At 47.5% G+C, this 22,933-nt stretch overlaps 1 protein-coding gene across 3 annotated transcripts in view; it reads left to right on the top strand.

Annotated features, from left to right (window-relative positions):
* Positions 1-22,933, top strand: part of PDPR (pyruvate dehydrogenase phosphatase regulatory subunit) — a 1,147,433-nt gene that overhangs the window by 202,228 nt on the left and 922,272 nt on the right. For all 3 annotated transcript variants that reach the window (XM_069655114.1, XM_069655129.1, XM_069655120.1), the window contains one exon: positions 13,296-13,429. In XM_069655114.1, the coding sequence (XP_069511215.1) occupies positions 13,296-13,429 (134 nt within the window). The remainder of the gene's footprint in view (positions 1-13,295; positions 13,430-22,933) is intronic.

Genomic DNA, 22,933 nt, shown 5'->3' with positions numbered 1-22,933 from the left:
CTCTGCTAATCCGGCTCGTCAACCAGCTCAAGAGGTCACGGTGCAGGATGATCCTCGTCGCACCTGCGTTGCCGAGGCAGATATGGTTCCCGGACCTTCTGGACTTGTCAGCGTCCCCGCCGATCAAGCTGCCGGCGGACGCGGATCTACTCTCCAGGGAAGGAGGCGCCATCCTCCACCACGACCCGAAGTCGCTGAACTTGCAGGCCTGGCTCCTGCAGCGCTAGAGTTTGGAGGATACGACATACCGGCCGATTGCAGAGAGGTTCTTGCAAAGGCCAGGGCGTCCTCGACTCTTAAATGCTACGGACACAAATGGAAGAGGTTCTCTGTCTGGTGCCACGCACAGAAGATTAACCCTCTACGGATTACGGCTCCCCAAGTACTGCCGTACCTGCTGACGCTGGCCAAAGCTGGTCTGGCACACGCGTCCATCAAGATTCATCTTGCTGCGATCTCCCGATACACCAGAACCACGGGGCGGACGTCCTTGTGGTCTCATCGTCTGGTGAAGGAGTTCATGAAGGGACTGTTCAGATCGTTCCCGCCGGTGAAGGCTCCGGCCCCGGCGTGGGAGCTCAACGTGGTGCTGACCAAGCTCATGGGACCTCCGTTCGAGCCTCTGCACTCGGCCCCGTTGAAGTTTCTATCGTGGAAAACAGCTTTTCTTGTGGCCATCACCTCCGCACGACGAGTGGGAGAGATCCAGGCCCTTTCCTGCAAGGCCCCGTACTTGACTTTCCACGACACGAGGGTAGTGCTCAGGACGCACCCCTCCTTCATGCCCAAGGTGCCGTCGGACTTCCATCTCAACGAACCCTTGGTGTTGCCTGTGTTCTTCCCGTCGCCTTCGTCGCCGGCTGAGAGGACTTTGCACTCGCTGGATGTGGCTAGAGCGCTGAAGTTCTACGTAGACCGCACGAAGTGTTTTCGGAAGACGTCACAACTCTTTGTGAACTTTGGACCTGTCAATCAGGGGAAGGCTCTCTCGAAGGCTTCCATTTCCAGATGGCTCTCCGGCTGTATCATGTACTGTCACCGGTTGGCAAACCGACCGCTGCCTGGCCGTCCGAGAGCCCATTCCACCAGAGCGATCGCAGCTACCACGGCGTTCCTATCTGGTGTGCCCCTGCTGGACATATGCAGGGCTGCTACGTGGAGGTCGACGCACACCTTCACGAAATTCTACTGCGTCGACCGGGATTCCAGGGAGGAGTCCAGGGTCGGCCAAGCAGTGCTGCGCAACCTGTTCGCCTGAGGTGAGCCTGGTGAGGAGGTAAGATGCTTAATGTTGAGTTGATGTGATGCTTAATGTTGAGCCTTTGCCACCTCCCGTGGTTGTGCATGTGTGTACTGCTATGTATTCTTTATTCATGAGCATGTGAATCCATGCCAGACCCCATGCTGGAGAAGGAACAAGTTACTTACCTGTAACTGTTGTTCTCCAGCATGGGTCTGGCATGGATTCACATGCGAACCCTCCCGCCTACCCCTCTGCGGCTCTTCACTTGGTCATACTGCCACTTCACGTGCTTCCAAATCTGAAGATGGCTGCCAGAGGCGGTGCTTAGGTAGAGGGCAGTCATTGGCTGTGGTCAGTATGACGCAGAGACCAGTGATTGGTTATTACTACGAAAGACAGATCAGAAACGAAACTGATACTGGTTTTTTCTTTACCGAGGATTCCCAGCCTGACGACGGGGAATATTCATGAGCATGTGAATCCATGCCAGACCCATGCTGGAGAACAACAGTTACAGGTAAGTAACTTGTTCCTTCTCACCCATCCGAAAATCCAGTGACGTAACTGGATACCAACGCGCCCCTGCATCAGAAGCAGGATGGAGAGCTTGTCCTTCCAGACCCTAAGGTGAGACGCTACGGGGAAGCACAGAAGGGTTTTGAGGAGGTTGAGAGGGGTAAGTGGGAGGCCGATTGCATTACCCCGCAGACAGTTAACCCCCTATTCTCACCTACAGAAGGATACTTCTGCGAGTCAGACAAGCCAGATCTGGGGCCCGGTCCAGTCCGTCTTCCGAACCCTGCGCATCACCTTAGACAAGGTCACAGCAGCGTGAACCAGGCCAGTGCCCCTGTGGGAGTCAGGTGAGCGTTACAGAACGCGAAGCCTTTCTACAAATTCCCACCCAGGCACTATGGAAACTTCTGAGACTGATCAGTTGGCCCAATTACTGGGGGAATTACGGGCCGAAGTATATGCCGCTCGTCAAGAGACTAATGCCCTCAAGAGGGAATTAATAATATCAAAGGAAAGAACTGATGACCTGGCCAGACAGCTTTTGCAAGGTCAAGCTGGACAAACTCCTCTACCCTGTTCCGGAGGGAACCCCGCTCCTGTGGTTCCCAGTAACCCTGTGCAGATTAATCTACCTGGAAACATGCCGCTGGCCCCACCTGAACGCTTTGCTGGGGACCCCAAACGATTCGCCGTATTCATGAATCAGTGTCGTTTGCACTTCCTATGCAGACCTGGGGCCTTCCCTAATGATCAGACCAAAGTAGCCTTTGTATTGTCATATCTCAGCGGCTGCGCTGCCGATTGGTCAGTTCCACTGGTTACTCAAGATGACCCGATTCTCCGTTATTTTCAAGGATTTCAAGCAAGCATGGAAAGGTTATTTGCTCGACACTCTCAGGGGCAGGCTCTGGATGACGAACTTCTATCCCTGCGACAGGGCAATCAGGACCTCCTATCCTATATTGCAACCTTTAATAGACTAATTGTGGAAACGGGATGGCCAGAGGATAAAAAAGTCACGTTATTTTATCGAGTTCTACGCGGAGAACTTAAAGATGTCTTGGCCCAAGTTGTAAATCCGCCCCAAGAATGCACAGGATATATAGACTTAGTGGTCCAATTGGATCACAGACATCAAAACAGAAAAACAGATTGGTTCAGGTTTGAGACCCGGTTGTTGGTCAAGACCCACGCTAACCCCAAGGGAGTTGATGTCTCTGAGCCTATGCAAATTGGAGGGGTTAAAGAACCCTTAACTCAAAAGGAACGTGAAAGGAGGTGGCAGTTAAAATTATGTCTTTATTGTGGGAACTCTGGACACTTTCTACGAGATTGCCCGGCAAAACGGCCCCAAAAAGCGGTAGGAGCCGCTGATAAAAACCATGAAGACTCTGTTTCGGGAAACGACTCAGCCCGACAAGCGTAGGGGTCCGCTTGCCGAGCTTGAAAACTAACTCTCAGACTTCGCATTTCATTGTGCCAATGGTTCTCGTAGATCCAGAAAAGCCTAAGCGGTTGCATGCAATAAAGGCATACATCTATAGTGGGTCTATTGGAAACTATATGGATCGTGGATTGGCCTCTAGGATTAACCTCCCTCTCCGTCCTAAAACCAGCAAAGATGTCATCACCACAGTCGATGGAACTGAAATTGCCTCTGGACCAGTAACACATTCCACTGCTGGGGTGACTCTTATTGGTCCTGACGGCCATCGGGAGGCAGTTGTGTTTGATGTAATCAAGGCTCCACAGTTTCAGGTTATTCTTGGAATTCCTTGGTTAGAGACACATAATCCTCGAATTGATTGCCGAGCTAAGAGAATAACCTTCCCGGTTTGTGCACAAACATGATACCCAAAAAACCTGAAGATTAATCTAGCATCTGTAACCTCTGCCTCCATGCAATTACCTCCGGAATACCAGGACTTTCAGGACGTCTTCCAAAAGGAACAGGCCAACACGTTACCTCCTCACCGATCGTACGATTGTCAAATCGATCTGGTGCCCGGTGCACAACTCCCTTTTAGCAGAATTTATGCCCTTACTGAACCTGAGAACCTGCATTTGAGACAATATTTGGATCAATACCTCGCCAATGGTTTTATTCGCCCGTCAAAGTCTCCGGCATCCTCGGCTTTGTTCTTCGTGCCTAAAAAAGAAGGCGACCTTAGAACTTGTATCGATTACCGCGCATTGAACCAGATAACGGTTAAAAACCGTTATCCTCTGCCTCTGATTCCTGAACTCCTTGACCAGGTGAAGGACGCTTGCATATACACCAAGTTAGATCTCCGGGGGGCATATCATCTGGTGCGAGTAAAAGAAGGCGACAAATGGAAAACAGCCTTCCGTACAAAATATGGATTATTCGAATACCAGGTAATGCCTTTCGGGTTGTGTAATGCGCCTGCTGCCTTCCAATTCTTTATGAATGATTACCTTCGGGAACTCATCGATGTTTGTGTTGTCGCCTATATCGATGACATTCTAGTGTACTCCTCTTCGGAATCTGATCACAGAAAACACGTTAGGGCAGTTCTGGAAAAACTGCGCCAACACAAACTATTTGCTAAACTGGAGAAATGTGTTTTCCATACCACAGAAGTAGAGTTTCCCGGTTTCATCCTGACACCCAAAGGAGTCCGAATGGACTCAAGAAAAGTGGATGCCATCCTCAAATAGCCATCACCTCGCTCTGTAAAAGGGGTTCAAAGCATGCTCGGCTTTGCCAATTTCTATCGCAGGTTTATCCCGGAATTTTCACGCATAGTACAAACCATTACTGCACTCTTGAGGAAAAATAAACGTTTTGAATGGTCTGAAGAAGCCGAGCAGGCCTTCCAGGATTTAAAAGCTAAGTTTACCTCTGCACCTATATTGAAACACCCACGTCCAGATCTCCCATATGTCGTCGAAACTGACGCATCCAGCCTAGCCATGGGAGCAGTTCTGCCTCAAAGAGATCCTGAAACCAACCAATTGCATCCCGTAGCATTTTGGTCCAGAAAATTCTCGGCACCAGAGATTAATTACGCAATCACTGACGAACTGTTAGCCATAAAGTCCGCTTTTAAAGCCTGGCGGCATTACCTGCTTGGCCCTCGACATACCATCACAGTGATCACTGATCACCGGAATTTACAGTATTTGAAAACCGCCAAGGCTCAGTCATCACGGCAGCTCCGATGGGCTTTGTTTTTCGCTGAATTTGATTTCGTGATTACCTATCGACCTGGCTGCAAGAACGGCAAAGCAGACGCCTTATCCCGAATTGGAATGGGAGAATCTGATACAAACTCAGAACCAGTACCAATAATTCCCGAACAGAGAATTCTAGGCATGACTTCGTTACAGACGCTTGAAGACATTCAAGTCAGAGTGAAACAACTCCTGGACCCTACAGTCCTACAGGATTGAATACAAAAGGATCAGACTTTACCATAGATAATGGTTTACCTTATTACCAAGGACGCTTATTCCTGCCGCACTAGGATTTACACAAACTAGTTATTTCAGGTTATTGTGATACATTAATAGAGGGACACCCCGGTATTGCCAAGACAATGGAAAAGGTGAAACGACAATTCTGGTGGCCCTCTTGGCGAAAAGATGTTAAATCTTTTGTGGTGTTTGTGCCCAAAATAAAGGTCAAAAGAAAAGACCAGCCGGTCTCCTTCAACCTCTAGACATACCGCCAGCACCCTGGCACACACTATCAATGGATTTTATTACAGACTTGCCTCCTTGTTCGGGATACAATACCATTCTGGTTATTGTGGATTTGTTTTCCAAAATGGCCCACTTCATTCCTTTGAAAGGTTTACCTTCCGCTTCTGTCCTAGCCAAAGAATTCCTCGAAAATATTGTTCGGCTACATGGATTCCCATCTATACTAATCTCTGACCGGGGAAGCCAATTCATTTCCCACTTCTGGCGCAAATGTTGTCAAATGGCACAAATCGACGTAAGATTATCGACCAGTCACCACCCTCAGACCGATGGTCAGACCGAGAGGACAAATCAGACCCTTGAGCAGTACTTACGGTGTATGTTACAGCAATCTGAAAGCAACTGGAAAGACATTATTTGGATAGCCGAATACGCATATAATAATTCGGTACACTCTGGAACTGGCCATAGTCCTTTTTATACCTTGTTTGGACATCACCCTCGAACCTCAAACCTTGACTCACCTCAGAACCTCGGAGTGCCCGCAGTAGAACATCTGCATTCTACCATTACCCGAGCCTTCAAAGAGGCAACCACGCATTTACAACAAGCCAAGAGAAAATACAAGGAGAATGCTGACCTACATCGGAGTGAAGCACCTCCGTATCAGATTGGGGATCAAGTGTGGTTAGCTACCAGACATCTACCGCTCAAAGGGCCTCGAACTTTTAACCCAAAATATCTGGGACCTTATTCTATTACGGCAATAATTAACCCAGTAGTGGTTAAACTTGATTTACCAGCTAATATGCGAATTCACCCTGTTTTTCATGTGTCACTTCTGAAACCAGTGGTCCCCGGAACCCGACTACTCAAACCTCCAGAACCTATTCAAATAGATGGGGAACCCGAATTCGAAGTGAAGAACATTTTAGATTCAAAAATGTTTAGGTCAAAGCTTTTCTACCTAATTGATTGGAAAGGGTACGGACCTCAGGAGAGGTCGTGGGAACCCAGTGACCATGTGCATGCACCTCGATTAGTCAGGAAATTCCACCGACTCTTCCCAAACAAACCAAAACCCCCGGAGGGAACAACCTTGGGAGGGGCCTTGGGGGGGGGGGGGGGGGGGGGGGGAGTGCTGTCACGATGCCCGCTCCCGGGGAGCCAGCTCAGGCCCTGCGTCCCCGAAAGCGGACATCAAGTCCCCGGGGAAGGTCCCAGCAACCCCTTATAGGGGCCCTTTGGACAGCGTCCTGGCGCCTATGGCGCCAGGCTCATAGAAAACGTCAGTCCTGGCGCCATAGGCGCCAGGCTCATTGTGAAAGTGTTTGGGTGCACTTACCTGATGCAGACCATGCTGCAGAACCCCGGCCTCCTTGAGGCCTGAAAGGAACTACTTTACCTGTGGGACTCATTTACAACCCGGGCGTGGTCGGGGAAGGATAAATACCTGATTGGAGGAAGGACACATTCTAGGAACTTCTTCCAAGGCTATTTAAACCACACCCGATCAGCCACACGTGCTTCGCGTTGTTCTGCATCTAGCATCTGGACGCTCACTGTGTCTGCTCCTGCATCTTGACTTCTGCCACACCTGCCAGCATCCTGAATCACCTGCAAAGGAAGGGAACAAGAGAACAGAAGAAGGAAAAGGCCTCACCTGCTAAATCTGCATCCCAGAGACATTTCGCTGACAATCCTGAAAAGGAAGACATTTATTTTTAAAAGCACATCGCATCGATCGCTGCAGCGCCGCATTCTACTCACCTTTACAGGGCGCCTCCATGTTCAGCAGCGACCATCCGGATTCGCAGTTGCGCCCCTGCGCCTAGGAAGAAAAAGACAAGAACAAAGGTGAGAGAAAGAAGGGAAAAGGGAAGCTAAATCTCCATGTCAAGACTTACCTGTTGGGTCATTCCCTTTTCATTTTGGGTCCGCGCCGCATCCAGGCATTTTCGGACCCCGGCCCCTAAGGGGAAAAAGACATCAGCGTTAATGAGTGAATGAAAAAACATTACCAAAACACTCATTAAAGATTTCCACAAGGATTTCACCGCTCACCTCGGGTCGGTGCCTGTTCCCCGGCATTCCGTACCCTGGCCCCTATGGGGAAAAAGACACTAGCATTAGAACATTAATGCATGGACACAAGGGGAACCACTTATAGAAAAACTTACCTGGAAGCCAAGCAAGTTTGGTTCTCACCCATCCGAAAATCCAGTGACGTAACTGGATACCAACGCGCCCCTGCATCAGAAGCAGGATGGAGAGCTCGTCCTTCCAGACCCTAAGGTGAGACGCTACGGGGAAGCACAGAAGGAGGCCAATTGCATTACCCCGCAGACAGTTAACCCCCCTATTCTCACCTACAGAAGGATACTTCTGCGAGTCAGACAAGCCAGATCTGGAGCCCGGTCCAGTCCGTCTTCCGAACCCTGCGCATCACCTTAGACGAGGTCACAGCAGCGTGAACCAGGCCAGCGCCCCCGTGGGAGTCAGGTGAGCGTTACAGTAACGCAGTACTTGCATGACCGTGTCACAGGACCGCGTACGCTTTGCTGCCATCTGGCTTTGTTATTCTCGGAAGTGCACTGCAGGAGGGAGAGAAGTCCTTCAGTGTATGGCGGCTTCCTGCTTCCACTAAAGACCAAACACTCTCTCACTCCCGCTTCCCTCCACGTATGTTCAGGGGTTTTCACCCTTGTGGGAGCGAGCAGGGAGGAGCAATAGAGAGAGGACTTTTCCGATCACGGAGCACCAGAACAGCAGGTCCTCGCCACATGCCACAAAACACTCCCTCATTACAATCCAGAATGTAGAATGGTGGTCTTCCGTAGAGATAAGAATCTTATAGGTTTCTGCTGGACCGGAGCCGACAGCATACGTGCACGGACTGCTCTCCTCGACTATCCTCAGCTCCACTCTACGGTTTACAGTGGTTCTTGTAGCAGCTGCTCCTCCTTCAGCACAGCATCCACTGAAAACAGACACTGCTCCACATGCACAGACTTGCCTAGTTGCAAAGTGAATGCCTCACCGCCGCAGCCCCACAGACCTGCACCCCAAACACACAGCAGCACACCGATGCGCTCCACTTCCAGTGGAGGTTTTATAGCGGGTGCTGTCTCTGCCTCCACTTGCAGAGTCAGAAAGAGGACTTTCAAGGAGTTTGCAGCAAAACCGAAATTTCTCCACAGCAAAACGGCAGTTTGGCAGAAAGAAACATCCAGCAGCACTTCCAGTGGGGTTTTTGTAGCTGGTGCTGTCTCTGCATCCACTTGCAGAGACAGAAAGAGGACTTCCAAGGAGTTTGTAGCTAAAGCAAAATTTCTCCACAGCAAAACAGCAGAAATGGCAGAAAGAAATGGCAGGTAGAATGTTTTGGAATCAAGGATGGTTTCTAAGTTGCTAACTACTTGACACAGACTGATTCTTAGTTTTAGCTTCTTAAGTGGGGAACCTCTTTCTTTTAGGATAGGGCCAGAAATGCGTTTTTCCAACCCATTTATGTTAAATACAATTATTAATAATGAGAATATTACTACTTTGTCTCTGCCTCTCATTTCCAACCCCTCACAAATTATTATGCAATGCTATATACAAACAACTTTGAGAGCGGGCGAAAACCTCAAGTGTGTGAATCAGAAATCCTGGCAGGAGAGTAAACCGCGCAATATCAAGTGTGTTAAACAGAAGTCCTGGCAGGGAAGTATACGATGCATTTGAAAAGGATTGTGTTAAACAAGAAAGAAGTCAAACAGTTTTGTGTGCAGTTGTTGCACTTGGCCAGGAGAGGCCTAAAGAACTGTTAATAAAAACTCAAGGAGAGGTCATAGAACACCAGTGCGTGAAAATCTCAACGAGTAAGGAGGAATTCAGACGAAGGGAACACCACCCTCTGTAACAAGGACCTTTAGCCTTGAGAGGTCCAGAGAACACCAGTGCATGAAAACCTCAAGGAGTAAGGAAGAACCCAGGGGAGGGGAACTACCCTCTGAAACCAAGAACTTTATCCTTGAAGAAACCTCTGTTTAAGTAATTTATTCTTCCATTATGAACACTTTTCCAAATCACTTAAGGTTAAACACACTTCCCTTTTTTCACCTTTAGAGTTATGTTTATAATGGGTCAGAATAGAACTTTGGACACAGGTTAGTTTTGTTTTTGACATCCTGACACTGACAGAGCGTTAGTTTCTGTTTAGGTAGGGAAATTCCTCTTAGAGCAGGGTCAGAGAGGCCCTTTCCCAAACCCTTATATTTTCAATAAAGGTCTTTAACCAAAAACATGACAAACTTGTGTCTGAATTTTTTTCCTGGTACTTCACAGAGGACATTGAAACAAGAGAGACTTTTTCAAGTCTGTGTAATAAGGAAAAAAATAAGAGCGCTACAGATAAGTGAAAACCAAATCGATAAGACCTCAAGAGGTCAAGAGAAGAAAGAGAAAGAAAAGTGGAAAAGCCCACTAATTGAATTGGACAACTTGTGCCCTGGGATAGCACCCTCTCTTGCTGAAGACTGACTGACTCAAGTCCCAACACATTCAATTAATAATTTAAAGAAATTGATGCACAAGACCATCACTGTGGCATGAGAGGTGTAGAAAAGGTAATCCCTTTTCATAATTGCACTGAATCTGAGGGCATTTGCGCGGGCCATGCCAGAATACTGCCCTGCAGTATTGCATCATTAATGCTGCTGTGGCAAAGCTGCTAATGTAAAAACTAGCAGCAGCAGGTATGCAGCTCTGTGTGCGCATCACGTCGTTCAGGCAGAAATTGATCTACGGTACCAGATGTCACAATGAGAAATTAACCTACTACATGAACCACGCTGCCAGCAATAGTGGTATCAATATCCAGTTCAGCCTAATCCTATTTCTATTGTTGCAGCTTAGTGAGCGTGTACAGACATGCATGCTGTGCACACACCAACCCTGGCTCCTGCCTTACCGCATCCTCCTTAACTCATTCCCTTTTTGATGGCCTTGTGAAATTAATGCCACACTCCCACTAGGGCTCCTGGTCCCTCCTACCGATGTACCCTCTGTCCAGTGTAAGGAAGGTATGGTATCAAGAATAGACAGACACAAGTGATCACAGTTCAAAGGTGTTTATTAAACTGTATAGGTAGGTTGGAAAAACACCTAATCGAAACCTAAATCTAATACTGGAGCAAGCTACCACCATCAAATCATAATAAGGCAGTTCTAGTGGGCCTATACTAAAAATCCTATTGCCAATCCTTACAACTAAATACCAAAAAGAGTGTGGGATAGGGTTTACAATAAAGAAAAAAGTGTTCACAAATCATAAGTGTGGATGTGGTAGCCGAGGGTCTCCATGACCAAGCTTTGAGCACGGGACAAGTTGGGACTCCTGAGCACAGAACACGTGCAAGCTTTCCCAGCACAAGCCGACAGTTCTGCTTTAGATATCCTTCAAAAATAACAAATAAAGTTCCTTTCAAATGTACATTGGGTGATGCCTTCACCGCTTGGTCCCCCTCTTCCTGGCTCAGACCCTCTCTTCGAATATCTGCCTCCCTTCTGTCGCATTTACGGCTTTTCACAAATGCATCCCCCTGTTAAGTTCAGGAGTTTCAATGTCTTTTTAAACAGCTCACCATGGACAGCCCTCTGTCGAGTTCATTTTGTCAATACACTGTTCATTGGGACTTTAGACTTCATCCCATTCTGTAGGCATCCCTCTGTCGGGTTCACTCTTGCCAATTTTACAGTTTGTTTATTTCCGTTGGTTTCTGTTTGTTGGCCGATCAAAGACTTTCAACTGTACATAGGATTTTGCAAGACCCTTGTATGGCCACTTTGACCTCTCTTCGCGGCTCTCCTATGGCCTTCTGGTATCAGTAGTTTCATTCATTGCGGGATCAACCAGAGTCTCTCAAGTGACCACCCATGTAGTGCTGGACCTCTCTGCCGCTGGTTTTCACTTAACAATTTACAGTTCTTTGAACTTTCCTCAATGTGCCACTTTGCGACTTACATTGAACACAGTTCGGTCCTTCGACTCACTGGCTGTGATGAACCACTTGGCCCGTCGGTGTTCCACTCCTTGAGGATCCCCCCCACCCAGGTGATCCTCCCTCACTGGTCCAACCACAGGAACTGGATCCAATAGCAATGGCCATGTCCTGGCCACCTGGATGACAGATCCCCAGGGACTATTCAGGGAGACACTTTCAGGTTTATCACACCAACCCCCCTGTTCACTCTCTCTACTGGAAAAAAAGGAAGCCCAAACTGCTTGAGGATCTGAAGATGAGGAGGGCCAGAAGAGCATGGACATAAGATCCCAGATCATCCAAGGAATATCTGCTGCAGGCTCCACTAAGCCAAGCCAGCCATCTGGCAAGTGAGTGATGATAGTCCAAGTTTTAACTCCGTGCAAGCAGCAGTAGAGAGACAACCACGTTCCACTCGGGCGCGGCGCTCTCGTACTATAGCTGATGCAGCAGTATGGTGCTGTGGCATGACAGGGCAACATATTTCAGCAGGGAGATCAGGAGGTGGGGAGACTTGTATATTCTGAGAATGCTCGTGGTGGGGGGAATTCGGGAGCAGTCACATCCCTGAGTTTCAGTTCAGCTGGAATCTGAGGAGGTAAGAATAGAAGAGCTCCTGCGAAGCATTCTTTTTCAGCGCTATTCCTGGAAGTTTCTGTCCGAGCTGTCAGCTGTTACCAGTGTTCACATCTGGCTGCTGAATTCCAGGGCCCATGTATGATATTCTTTAGTTTGACATGCTTTGATTATTCGTTCCCGGAGATATTCTTGGAACATTTAGCTTGCCTATTTTGGTCTGTAAATATTGTCAATGTGCTTGTGAAGGTCTATGAAATTACCCTTGCAACAATGCTGTCTTATAGAAAGGGGGGATGAGAGCACTGGGAAAGTGTGGCTACCGCGCTGAACTTATCTTCTTCAGATAGGTGCGTATTAGCAGCCTGTTGTAAGAATCCAATGGGGTAGTGCTCAGTGCCCCAAGCAAGGAGGTGCAGGATGGATGTGGGATTCTTACGATATTGGCACTGCACACATAGTTAATATGCAGTCTTGAATAGAATTTGTGGTTGGTTTGTTAGGTCTCAATTCAATAAAAACGTGAGACTGTTTCGACACATGTTTTGACCACTCAAAGTTCTTTATCAAGGCAAGTGGGTATATCTCATGTACATTTGGTAACGTGGGGCCGTATTGCTTGGCATGGTACTGTGCACTGGTAAGTGCTTCTATGTAGTACCGACCAGTGAGGAGACGGCTAATCAAGGCACCAGCTCTCCAAAGAAGCACTAACCAGTGCACAGTACCATGCCAAGCAATACGGCCCCATGTTACCAATTGTACAAATGTACATGAGATATACCGACTTGCCTTGATAAAGACCCCAGAGTGGTCGAAACATTTGTCGGCACCTTCAGTAACATTAAAGACTTAATGGCACAAATGGAACCAACAGGCTCCTGTTTTTATTGAATTGATAGCTAACAAACACAACCACAAATTCTGTTCAAGACTGCATATTAACTATGTGTGCAGCGCCAATATCGTAAGAATCCCACATCCATCCTGTAAGGCTGTCTTATAGTTTCCTGCTGTCAAAGGAAAGTGTTTGCCAATCCAGTCCTAGTCAAATGTTTCCGGCATCATTTTCAGAAGGGAATGGTGATAAGGTAATGAATGAGGACCAACTGAATTGTTAGTCAAGTTATTTGGAAAAGTGCGCATCTCTAAAGATAATGATAATTGAGGTATTTTTGTTTAGCAAAGCATTGAGCAGAAAAGCATTGTTTATGTTTTAGCCTCTTGTGTCTAAGTATTATTTTTTCCTACTGCATATGCAGGTTGGCAGCTGGGTCCACACGCTTCTGTGCTGGCATCGTGAGTACCGTCAAACACATCTCTATTGAAACAAAAATGGCAGACTATTCAAACAAACTTTATCAACAGCTGGAACAAGAAACTGGTGTTGCAACAGGTCAGGTTAATACATAATAACACAAATACGTCTAGGAACTGTTCTTGTTGCCAATTTTGTTTTGTGTTCTTGTAGACACTGAGTCTTGTACTTTTTATCATGTGTTCCTTGTGGATTTTCACAAAATCCTTCTGGTGGTAGGTTTGTGGAACATGTTGAGGTTAATATGTTGTCTGTAGCCATCACACATTGAACCACATATGCTTATTTCTCACAAAAGACCATTGCCCATTTTGGGATGTTTTCTGCACATATCTACATTTGGTTTGGAGCATCCACCATGAAAACGTTTCATTTACCAGCGGATACCAGTGTGCTGTTTGTTTTTTGGGTTGCTACAGCCTGTGGCATCCCACCACATGTGCTCTATTAATGAGCAGAACTCGAGCAATGTTCCATCTACAGCTTTTGACTTGCTGTTCCCTTTAGCTGTCACTGTTGATTGGTTGTGCACATGCATGTGTCAACTATTTGACTTCCAGTAGTCAAAGGAAGCCACTGTTGTAAGGGATAAAGTACCTAGTGCAGGAAGTACATTCCGATTTTCAAAGGTACTCTATTAATATTTCTGAGGCTTGTGAATCTGTTTAGATTCACATGCTTTGCATGCCCCACCATCTAAGTGGTTGATCCTGAAGTATTACAAGATGTTTTTACTTATAAAGTAAAAAGGGTATTGACCAGTTCCTGTTGCACTGCTGAAACATTTCGATCCCCAGTCGAGACCAGTGTACAGTAGGGAAGGTTTTAATTGGAGAATGCCTAAATATTTAATTTACCTATATGGTGAAGACACCCTTTATGTTTTGTCCCTAATGCAACTCACCCTTTCCCTGGTGTGACAACCACAAGGCGTGTAACCTCTGCCTCCCTCGTGAGCACATTGAAGCCGATTTGCGCTGCATGTAAACAACTGAAGCCTAAAACACTTAAATCACACATGATTCAGCATTCGGTGGCGCACGCCATGGAGACAGAAAGGTAGACTCCAAAGAGAGCTAGAAGGCCCAAACCTTGGAAGAGATTAGTGAAATAAATAGACCGGAATGAGGGGACTTGTCAGACCCATAGGAATCCATTGAGGGACTACCTAATAACATTCCCCCTACAGATGCAGTCACTATCTAATCCATAAAATCTCCCCATAACGATACAAAAGTGGCTTCCCAAAATAGTAGTAAGATCATGCTAAAACAGGGCACCCAGCTGAAGACCTACAAACCTTCTGCCAAAGGAGCCCGGCCCTGGTAGGTATAAACACGATTTTGGCACTGAAACACGGTACCAATGGTTCTACTTCAATGCCCAAATACAAGTGTAGTAATTTATGACGCAACCCAAACATCGCGCCTCTAAATGCATACTATGTTGGTGTCTGTGGTCGATGATCTTACTATGTTAGCTGATCTGGGCGGTGTGGGAGCCCTGATATTATTAGATCTGTCAGTGGCATTTCACACGGTCAGCCACGCCGTACTGTTATCTCGTCTACAGACATTGTGCCTCTTGGGCCCGTGCTGAGCTGCTTTGCGTGTTTTCTCGCTGACAGGGGCCAATCTATTTCTTTATCTCCTTTTTTTTTTTTTCTTTTTCTTCTTCTCGGGTTCCATCCTGTAGGGTTCCCCAGGGATCGGCCTTGTCCCCTGTGCTTTTTAATATCTGATTCACCTCATCTGTTCCTACGGTTTCCGTTGCTATTCCTATGCCGACGACACGCAGATCCTGGTCTGTTTGGATCAGCATCCAGGCACAGTGTCCCTCAAATTTTGGGAATGTCTGTTGGCAGTAGGAAATTGGATGAGTGCGAATTGGCTGAAGCTGAATGGGGACAAGACCGAAGTCTTGGTGGTGGGTTCCTCTCTGGTTGTTGCTGAATGGTTGGGTTCTTTTAGGCCCTCAACTCTGGGTGATTTTCCCACTTCAGTGAAGGTGGTTAGGAATTTAGTGGTCCTACTATCATCTGATCTATCAATGTCACTGCAGGTTAGTGCAGCTTGTAAGACTGGTCATTTCTTTCTTAGGGTTCTGCACAGTGTCTTGTCTTTTTTGCGTGAACATTTGCAGCCTTTAGTGGTGTCCTCCCTGATTACAAGTTGGATCGACTATTGTAATGCACTTTATCTGGCGCTACCTTTTGGGCTGGTCAGCCGCCTGCAGTTGTTGCAGAACTAGGCAGCCAGGGTGGCTACCGCGTCTCTGTATGGAGCTCACGGAAGCCCGGTACTCTGGGCACTCCACTTGCTTCGAGTAGCACAGAAGATTCAATTCAGGGCTTTGTGTTTAGCACATTGTGCCTTTTTAAACAGGGCCCCGGGTATTTGCAGGACAAATTTCCTTCCCTATGTCCCTGGCAGATCACTGCGTTCAAGAGATGCCAATTTAGTGGTTGTCCCAAAGGTGCGCTGGGTTCTTGTAGGAGGCTGAGCATTTTTATATGCTGCCATTAGACCATGGAATGGGGTACCCTCTGGCCTTAGAGCCATGGCAAATCATCTCCAATTCAGGAAATCCCTGAAAATGTTGTTATTCTAGGGTCACTGCAGCAGCCTGTATCAATCCCATTTCTCGCGCCAAGATGCCTTTGGGTGGTAGTGCGCATTATAAATGTTCCTAACATAACATTACATAACATTGTCAAATAGGTGAAAGTTCCTCTCAGGCATTGCCCACAAGGAAGCACTGTGAAAAACAGGTTGCAAACTGCCATGGCAGTTTAGCTAAGTGAGCGACCCAGAACACACTAAGACACAGACGCGCTGGGGCACATAGAAAATGACACATATTCCTCAGGAGTTTACATGTAAAGCTTTAGGTGCTGAAAGATACAAAGAGCAACCCTGCACTGAATTCAGGAAGAATACTTACACCGGCCTCCACATATACACCAACTAGAGTGGTACATTCCCATCCAGAGTTCGCCACCCTCGACACTGTACTATTTGACTTCTAATCCAGCATTGTACTTCACTTCCTATGTAGCAGATCAACAGTGTCACCCATGCCATGGCTTTAGCCCCATTCTGAAAGGTCGCCAAAAGATGATATTGTTAGGCAGAAACTTGTGCAGTTCCCTTGGGGACCACTGCAAAAGATTTAAGACTACAGATGTTTGGTAGTAAACCCACTTGGTAGCAGTCTGTACCACACAGATTCACTTGGTAGCTGTGGCTGAGAAGTCAGACTTCCCTCAAGAAGAGTTAGGCAGTATGTAGAGTATACACAATAGGTACAGAGGCACAGTAGCACAAGCAAACACTGACCAGAGCTTTGGTGTAAAAGTATATAATTATTTATTTAAAGACACACTTGTAATTTACACTAGCAAAAAGAGGTGAGTAAATTCAGCACACAGTCACTATCATATATATATACAACCCTAGTTACTTATTAGAAAAGTCTTAGTGAGAAACGCCACTTATTTTCAGACAGAAAGTGAGCGCTTAACATGAGATGGCACTCTAATAAGTTATAAAAAAGGGAGGGAAAAAGGCAGAGTTATGGAAGCACACAAGTTTCAATACTTTTACAAGAACCACAGTAAGGCAGGATAGGCAGAGTTCTACTGGAGAGCAAGGAAGTCAATTGCAAGGCCCACTCTTGGAGAGAGCAAGCAGAAGGGGTCCAGGTTCACACAGTGGGGTTATGCCCAAAGAGTCTTGTCCCAGGCTAGCCCAGGTCAGGAAGTCGAGGCTTTACTGTCACCCCGAACGATCTGTCGCAAGGGAAGCCAGGCGGGACACAGCACGTTAAATGTGAAGGAAGCTCCAGCGGGGGCAGTTGTTCCTGGCAGCGGGTGCAAGTCGGTGTTTCGTCCAGAGGAAGAGGAGGTCTCGGCGTGGAGGAAAGATGAAGGTCGTTGCGCTGCCAGGTTAAAAGGTACTACCCTTCTCTTTGCGGTAGTGGTAAACCGTGGTATTCCGGTTGCCGGGGTGCTTGGCACGGGCAAGGCGGCCACAAAATGCTCCAGGAAGGTGAAAAGAAGGCAAAACTGGTTATCCCCACCAGTCACAGGAAGAAGACTCTCCGGACTGGAGATCTCCTCTTGTCGGGAAAAGTGGTGAGACGGTTCAGCAGGGCTCCACCGGTGGTGTCGTCGTTGCAGGTCGGCTCAGCTTCTCCCACCTCGGATTCTTAGGTCCTGTTGCGACTTCTGAAGTTCCAGTCCCCAAAGCCCTGCTTTTATGCAGCAAACCCCCATTCATTCAGCCTAGCTGTCAATCAAACATGCTAAGTGGTGAGCCGGCCGGCTCACCACTTGGCCCAATCACACAAGAGTGCGACTTGAGTTACCAAGGTAACTCAGTCCAGGATGCCTAAAACCCCTCCCACACCCCCTGTGGTACCCAGACAGAGTGGCACCACTTTTGGAGGCTTCTGTGGAGAAGCCCGCCAAAAAGTGGAACAAAGGGCTCGACTTGGGTTGGGGTCACAGAAGAGAACACAAACACCATTTTAGAATCGAGTCTTGGCAAAAAATACCAACCGGCGAATTAATATTAAATAAATCAACCGGCGGTATGTTCGAGGCTATAGGAATTAAATAATTAAAGTTGGTAGCCTCGAACAATGGGAAAATCCCATAGAGATATATTCACGGTCGAATTTAAAAAGTAGTATCCACTGCCACCAGCCAAAACTCGATCAGGGGGGACAGAGATGTGCCCCCTCGAACAGACCGGGGCAATCGAATTGCCCCAACCAGTACGTCCACAATATGATGGTTTGTACTGGTTTCTGTTCCTAATTTGGGACTAGTAAAGCCAATGGTGACTTTACATGCCCTGGGAGACAGTAGTCAGTCCCAGGGTATGGAGTCTATGTTTGGGGGTCGCTACGACACCCCTGGGTTACGGCACAGAGGGTGCTGTGTAACCCACATCAAAAACACATGAGACCCTATGGAGTAAAAGACCCCATAGCCCTTAAAACACATGGAAAGACAAAGGAACACTTCAAATCATGTCTAAGAGTGGGAGTAAAAGAGTCTCACTCTTAGTAGGAGAAAAAATAAACCCCAAAAATCCAGCAAAGCTGCTGAGGGACTCACTAGGTTTGGGAAATTAGCCTTTACAGAGAATTCTCCCTATCAGATATCCAGGCCCTTATCAAGGATATTCTCTAGCGATTACAGCCCCAAGCTCAAGCAAAAAATAAAGAAGGCATCTGGCAGCTGATTCTACTAAAGGTGACCTAGTCGCTGCAAAGACTGCCAGACGGCAGCTGCCCCCCTACTTAAGTGGTATTTCTAGACCGCCGTTTGCGATTCTGACACTTAAGTCCTTGGGGCAGGAAGGTGGTTTTCTCCACTTATCTTGTCAATCCAATAATCCCTCAGGTTTACTACCACTAACACAGCAGTTGCACATCCCAACCCTGAGGGGGCCAATCACCACAACCCCATGGCCAGGGCAATATACCAACAGAGCCACTGCCATCCTCTTGTGAGAAACTCATGGTAACAACAAGTAAGACCGACATAAGTGATCACAGTTCAAGGGTGTTTCTTGAAAAATGAAATGTTGTATGAAGGTTGGAAAAACGCCTAATTCTAAACCTAAATCTAAAATGGGAGCAAGCGTCAACCATCAAATGAAAAATAAAGCAGTCCTAGTGGTGTTGTCAAATCAAAAGGCCTATACTAAGAAACCTATTTCCAAACCTCACAACGAATACAACATGAGGTGTGGGATAGTTCTCAAGAAAAGAAAGAAGTGTTCTTAAATAATATGTCAGGATGCAGTGGCCTAGGTCTCCCTTCCCTACGTTTGACCACACAGTAAGGTGGGAGCTTGGAGCACAGTACAGTCTTGGGCCTTACCGCACAAGACAACAGTTCCAATGGCAGTTCTCAGGACAGTCGATGGTCAAGTCTTGTTTCCTGTGAAAGTCTCTTGCCTTCGAGGCCTGATTTGGTCAAATAAAAAAAACAAGTTTCTTTAACAAATTAAAGTTTGTTTCCAATGTTCACTGGGTGACGCCCAGCCCCCCCCCCCCCGTAACCTCCCTTCTGGGAGTCGACCCTTCTCAATCACTTATCACAGTTTCACATAGGGTGACAATTTCACCCTTGGGTCCCCATCTTCTGGGTGCTGACCCTTCTTGTATCGTATTCCATAAATATATCAAAGTTCCTTTATCAAACAACTTTGGGTGATATTTTCATCCCTGGATCTGCCTCAGTCGGGTTCGACCCTTCTTGCCTTTTTATCTTCTCGGGTGATGGCTTCACCCCTGGATCTCCCTCTGTCAGGCTCAAACCCCTCTTGCTTCTTCCGTAATTTCTCCTCCCTCAATTTCTCAACTTCTTTTGCTTGGGTGATGGCTTCACCCCTGGATCTCCTTCGGTCGGGCTCGGACCTCTCTGTACTTCACATTTTCTCTCAAATGTTACGGGATTCACTTCCCTTACTTTCTCTCAATGCGGTAGTCACGTCCCTTGCTTTTAAAGTGCTTGTAGACCAAAGTCTTTTGATTGCACAGGGATTTTTCCTGACCCTCTGTATGACCACTTTGACCTATTTTGCTGGGCCTCCTACGACCTTCTGGCATTTGTTGTTTCTCTCTTATGGGGCTCGACCAGATTGTCTTGAGTTAGCACCCAAGTGGTGCCGGTTTCCCTCTGTCGCTGTACTCCCCTTCAAACTTTTTACAGTTAATTCAAAGTTCATCAGCTTTAGTTAAAAACTTGCCACTTTGCGATTCCTACTCAACACAGCCAGATTCTTATTGATTCTCCCCTCGACTCACCAGCTGTGATAAACCGCTTGGCTGTTGCCTCTTTGGAGTCGAGGGCTGTACCACGGGCGCAGGAGCATCCCTTGCTCCTGGTTACCAGCATAGGCTTGCCCTTTGTACCGCTGACATCTGCTTCAGGACACTTGTGCTATTGTTTGCGGTCTTAGGCTCTCTTCCACGAAGGCTCTGCTGGTCTGGGATGAAAAGGGCAAGGTCACTTCTCTCCTCGCCACTGATTCCTGCCGCCTTTCTCCTTCTCTTGAACAGCCGTGTGGCAGCCGTCTCGTCTTGCGGTCTGCTGTACTCGCTTTGCTCGTACTGTGCTCTCTTGCTCCACCTTTTTATCCCTATGGGGAAAAGGAAGGGACGTCAGGTGTGTGTGGTTCAAGTTAATCGCCTGACTTTGCCTGACCCTCGGATTGGGACAGAGGCCTAACATTAGTCCATTGTTTGCGCAAGTGTTTGTGTCGGAAAAGGGGAAGTTGGAATGTCCGAGCATCCTACTGAGTTGGAAGGGAAAGAGGTGTTGTATGGGATCATATCCTTTGTATTTGGGTTTGGGGTGCTCTTGGAAAGGTAGGTTTTGGAGGGTTTGTTACCTTGAAAAAAATTACCGGGATGAAGAACAGAACATAAGGGATCGTGGGAACGATGGTGTTTTGTCATAGTAGATTGGGATTTTGGGAAAAGACAACCGGGGGGACGGCATTGGTAGGGTTTGTAGGGTAAGCTGGAATAGCTGAGGTTGTGACATAAACAAAGGGGGCTGTTGGAATTGTAGTGTTTTGTCTGATCAAGTAGGGAATGCAGAAAATAATACTCGGAGGAATGGAAAGAAGAAGTATAGGGAATATTCGAATGTAGACCGGTGAAACAAGGATTCTGGGAGTTATGCTTTTTGGGTGTAACCGGGTTTGGGATCTTAGAGAATTGATTACTTATGGAGGGGTTGTTGGATCTGGGCCGGAGAGATCTAACAGGAGGAATGGAGGCTGATGCAATAGAGCCCATGAAAGCCTCAGATATCTCGCCCTTCTCTGGCAAAATACCGCATCTCACCTGGGGTATTACCCCAAGCATAACACTGGGTTCCCCAACCCAGCTCATCCTCCCCCACTGGTCCACCTCAGGAACTGCATCCAACAGCGATGACCATGCCCTGGCCACCTGATAGTGATCCTCAAGGTCTTACTGGGAGAATACCCTCCAGTTTCTCATACTCTGCAGCAGAGTGGCTGTCACTCATGAGGAGTTCCCTCAAACACAGACTCCCCTGCAATATTCCCCAGCGGAGGAATGTTTTACACTTTCTACCCATGCATGGTAGGGCAAAGCCATTAACAAGTGGGTGCTAGGTACCATACAGCACGCAGAGCTTGACAGGCTTTTAACAAAGGCGGACACTGAAGACGCGTCAGTGCAATGGGGGTTTTATTCAGTCCATTTCCTTGTGCCCAAAGAAGACAAGACCATGAGACTGGTCCTGGATCTAAGACCGAACAGGAAACAAGGTTGCCAAGCTTCAAAGGGTGACATCACCTTTCCAGGAGGTCATGCCATTATTGAAATAAGTGGACTTCATGGATCCCTGGACCTTGAAAGATGTACCCTTGCTTGCAATAATCACCCATTCCACAGGCTGGAATGCAGGGGCGGCTCTGGGTCTTGACCCCCCTCTCACCCATTATGGATGAGCCAGCTCAGTGAAATACGAGCACTCCATCAGTTGTTTTTTTTTTTTTTTTTTTTTAAGCTGAGGGAGCGCTCTTAACTATCAAAGGGAAACGCTGTTTCTCTTTCATAGTTCCAGTTCCCTAGCCGTGCAAGCTCAAACAGCCATGCAAGGCTGGGGGCGTTTGCTTCCCCAGCCTTGCATGGCTCTTTGGCTCTTTGGAAATGCTGGCTGGGGAACTGTATGTCTGTATGTGCAAGGGGGAACTCCTACGCCTCCTCACACATACAGACTGAACAGACTAGTGGGGCATCTCGTCACCCACGCTCAGACCCCTGCACGCATGTGCAGAAACCAGGAAGCTTCCCGATTCCTGTTCATGCTAGCAAGGGCCTGAGTGCTGGATAGAAAAGACCTGCGGGAGAAGGTACGTTGGTTTATATTCATGTTGTTTTAAGTTTAAATCGTGTATGGGTGTGTGCATGCTTGTGTTGTGTGAGAAACCTGAGGGTATTCTCCGGAGTAAGCCTCAGGAATCCCTTATTCAGGTGGCCACGGGAGGGCTGGCGCTCTTAGATCCCAACCCTGGGAGTGGATGAGCAATGGAGAATCACCTGCGAAGGGAAGCCCAGGGTTATGCCCGGGTAAATGCCCCAGGTGAGACGCGGTATTACATCGTGAAAGAAGAGGGCCAAGTCCCTGAGATTTTCTTTGGGTATTCCACATCTGCCTCCCTTCCACCCGAATTAGCTCCCTTAGTAAAATCCAACCACCCCTACACCTCTGGTAAAACAATTAGTAGCCCAGACCCCGTTACCCTCAAATGACAATTCCCGGACTCCTTGGTTTTATGTTGCCTACTCGAATACTCCCGATCATTCCTTTTCCCGTCCCTGTGATTTATTATTTCCAGCACTCCCAACCGGCTCATGACGAACCCTTTCTTTTTGACACAAACACTTTCTTACCGCCTGGAAGACGGCATACTAACCCCAGAGGTGTTTCCCGGACATGTCCCGACACAAGGGTCAGGCAGAGGCAGGCAATTAACCGGAATCGCACACACCTGATGGCCCTTTCTCTTCCCCACAGGGATA

This window comes from Ambystoma mexicanum, chromosome 1p (genome assembly GCF_040938575.1).
Source record: "Ambystoma mexicanum isolate Mex_15411 chromosome 1p, UKY_AmexF1_1, whole genome shotgun sequence".
NCBI classification, from domain to species: Eukaryota; Metazoa; Chordata; class Amphibia; order Caudata; family Ambystomatidae; genus Ambystoma; species Ambystoma mexicanum.
The sequence above is the reverse complement of the archived record's forward strand: the minus strand, read 5'-3'. Positions and strand labels throughout refer to the sequence as shown.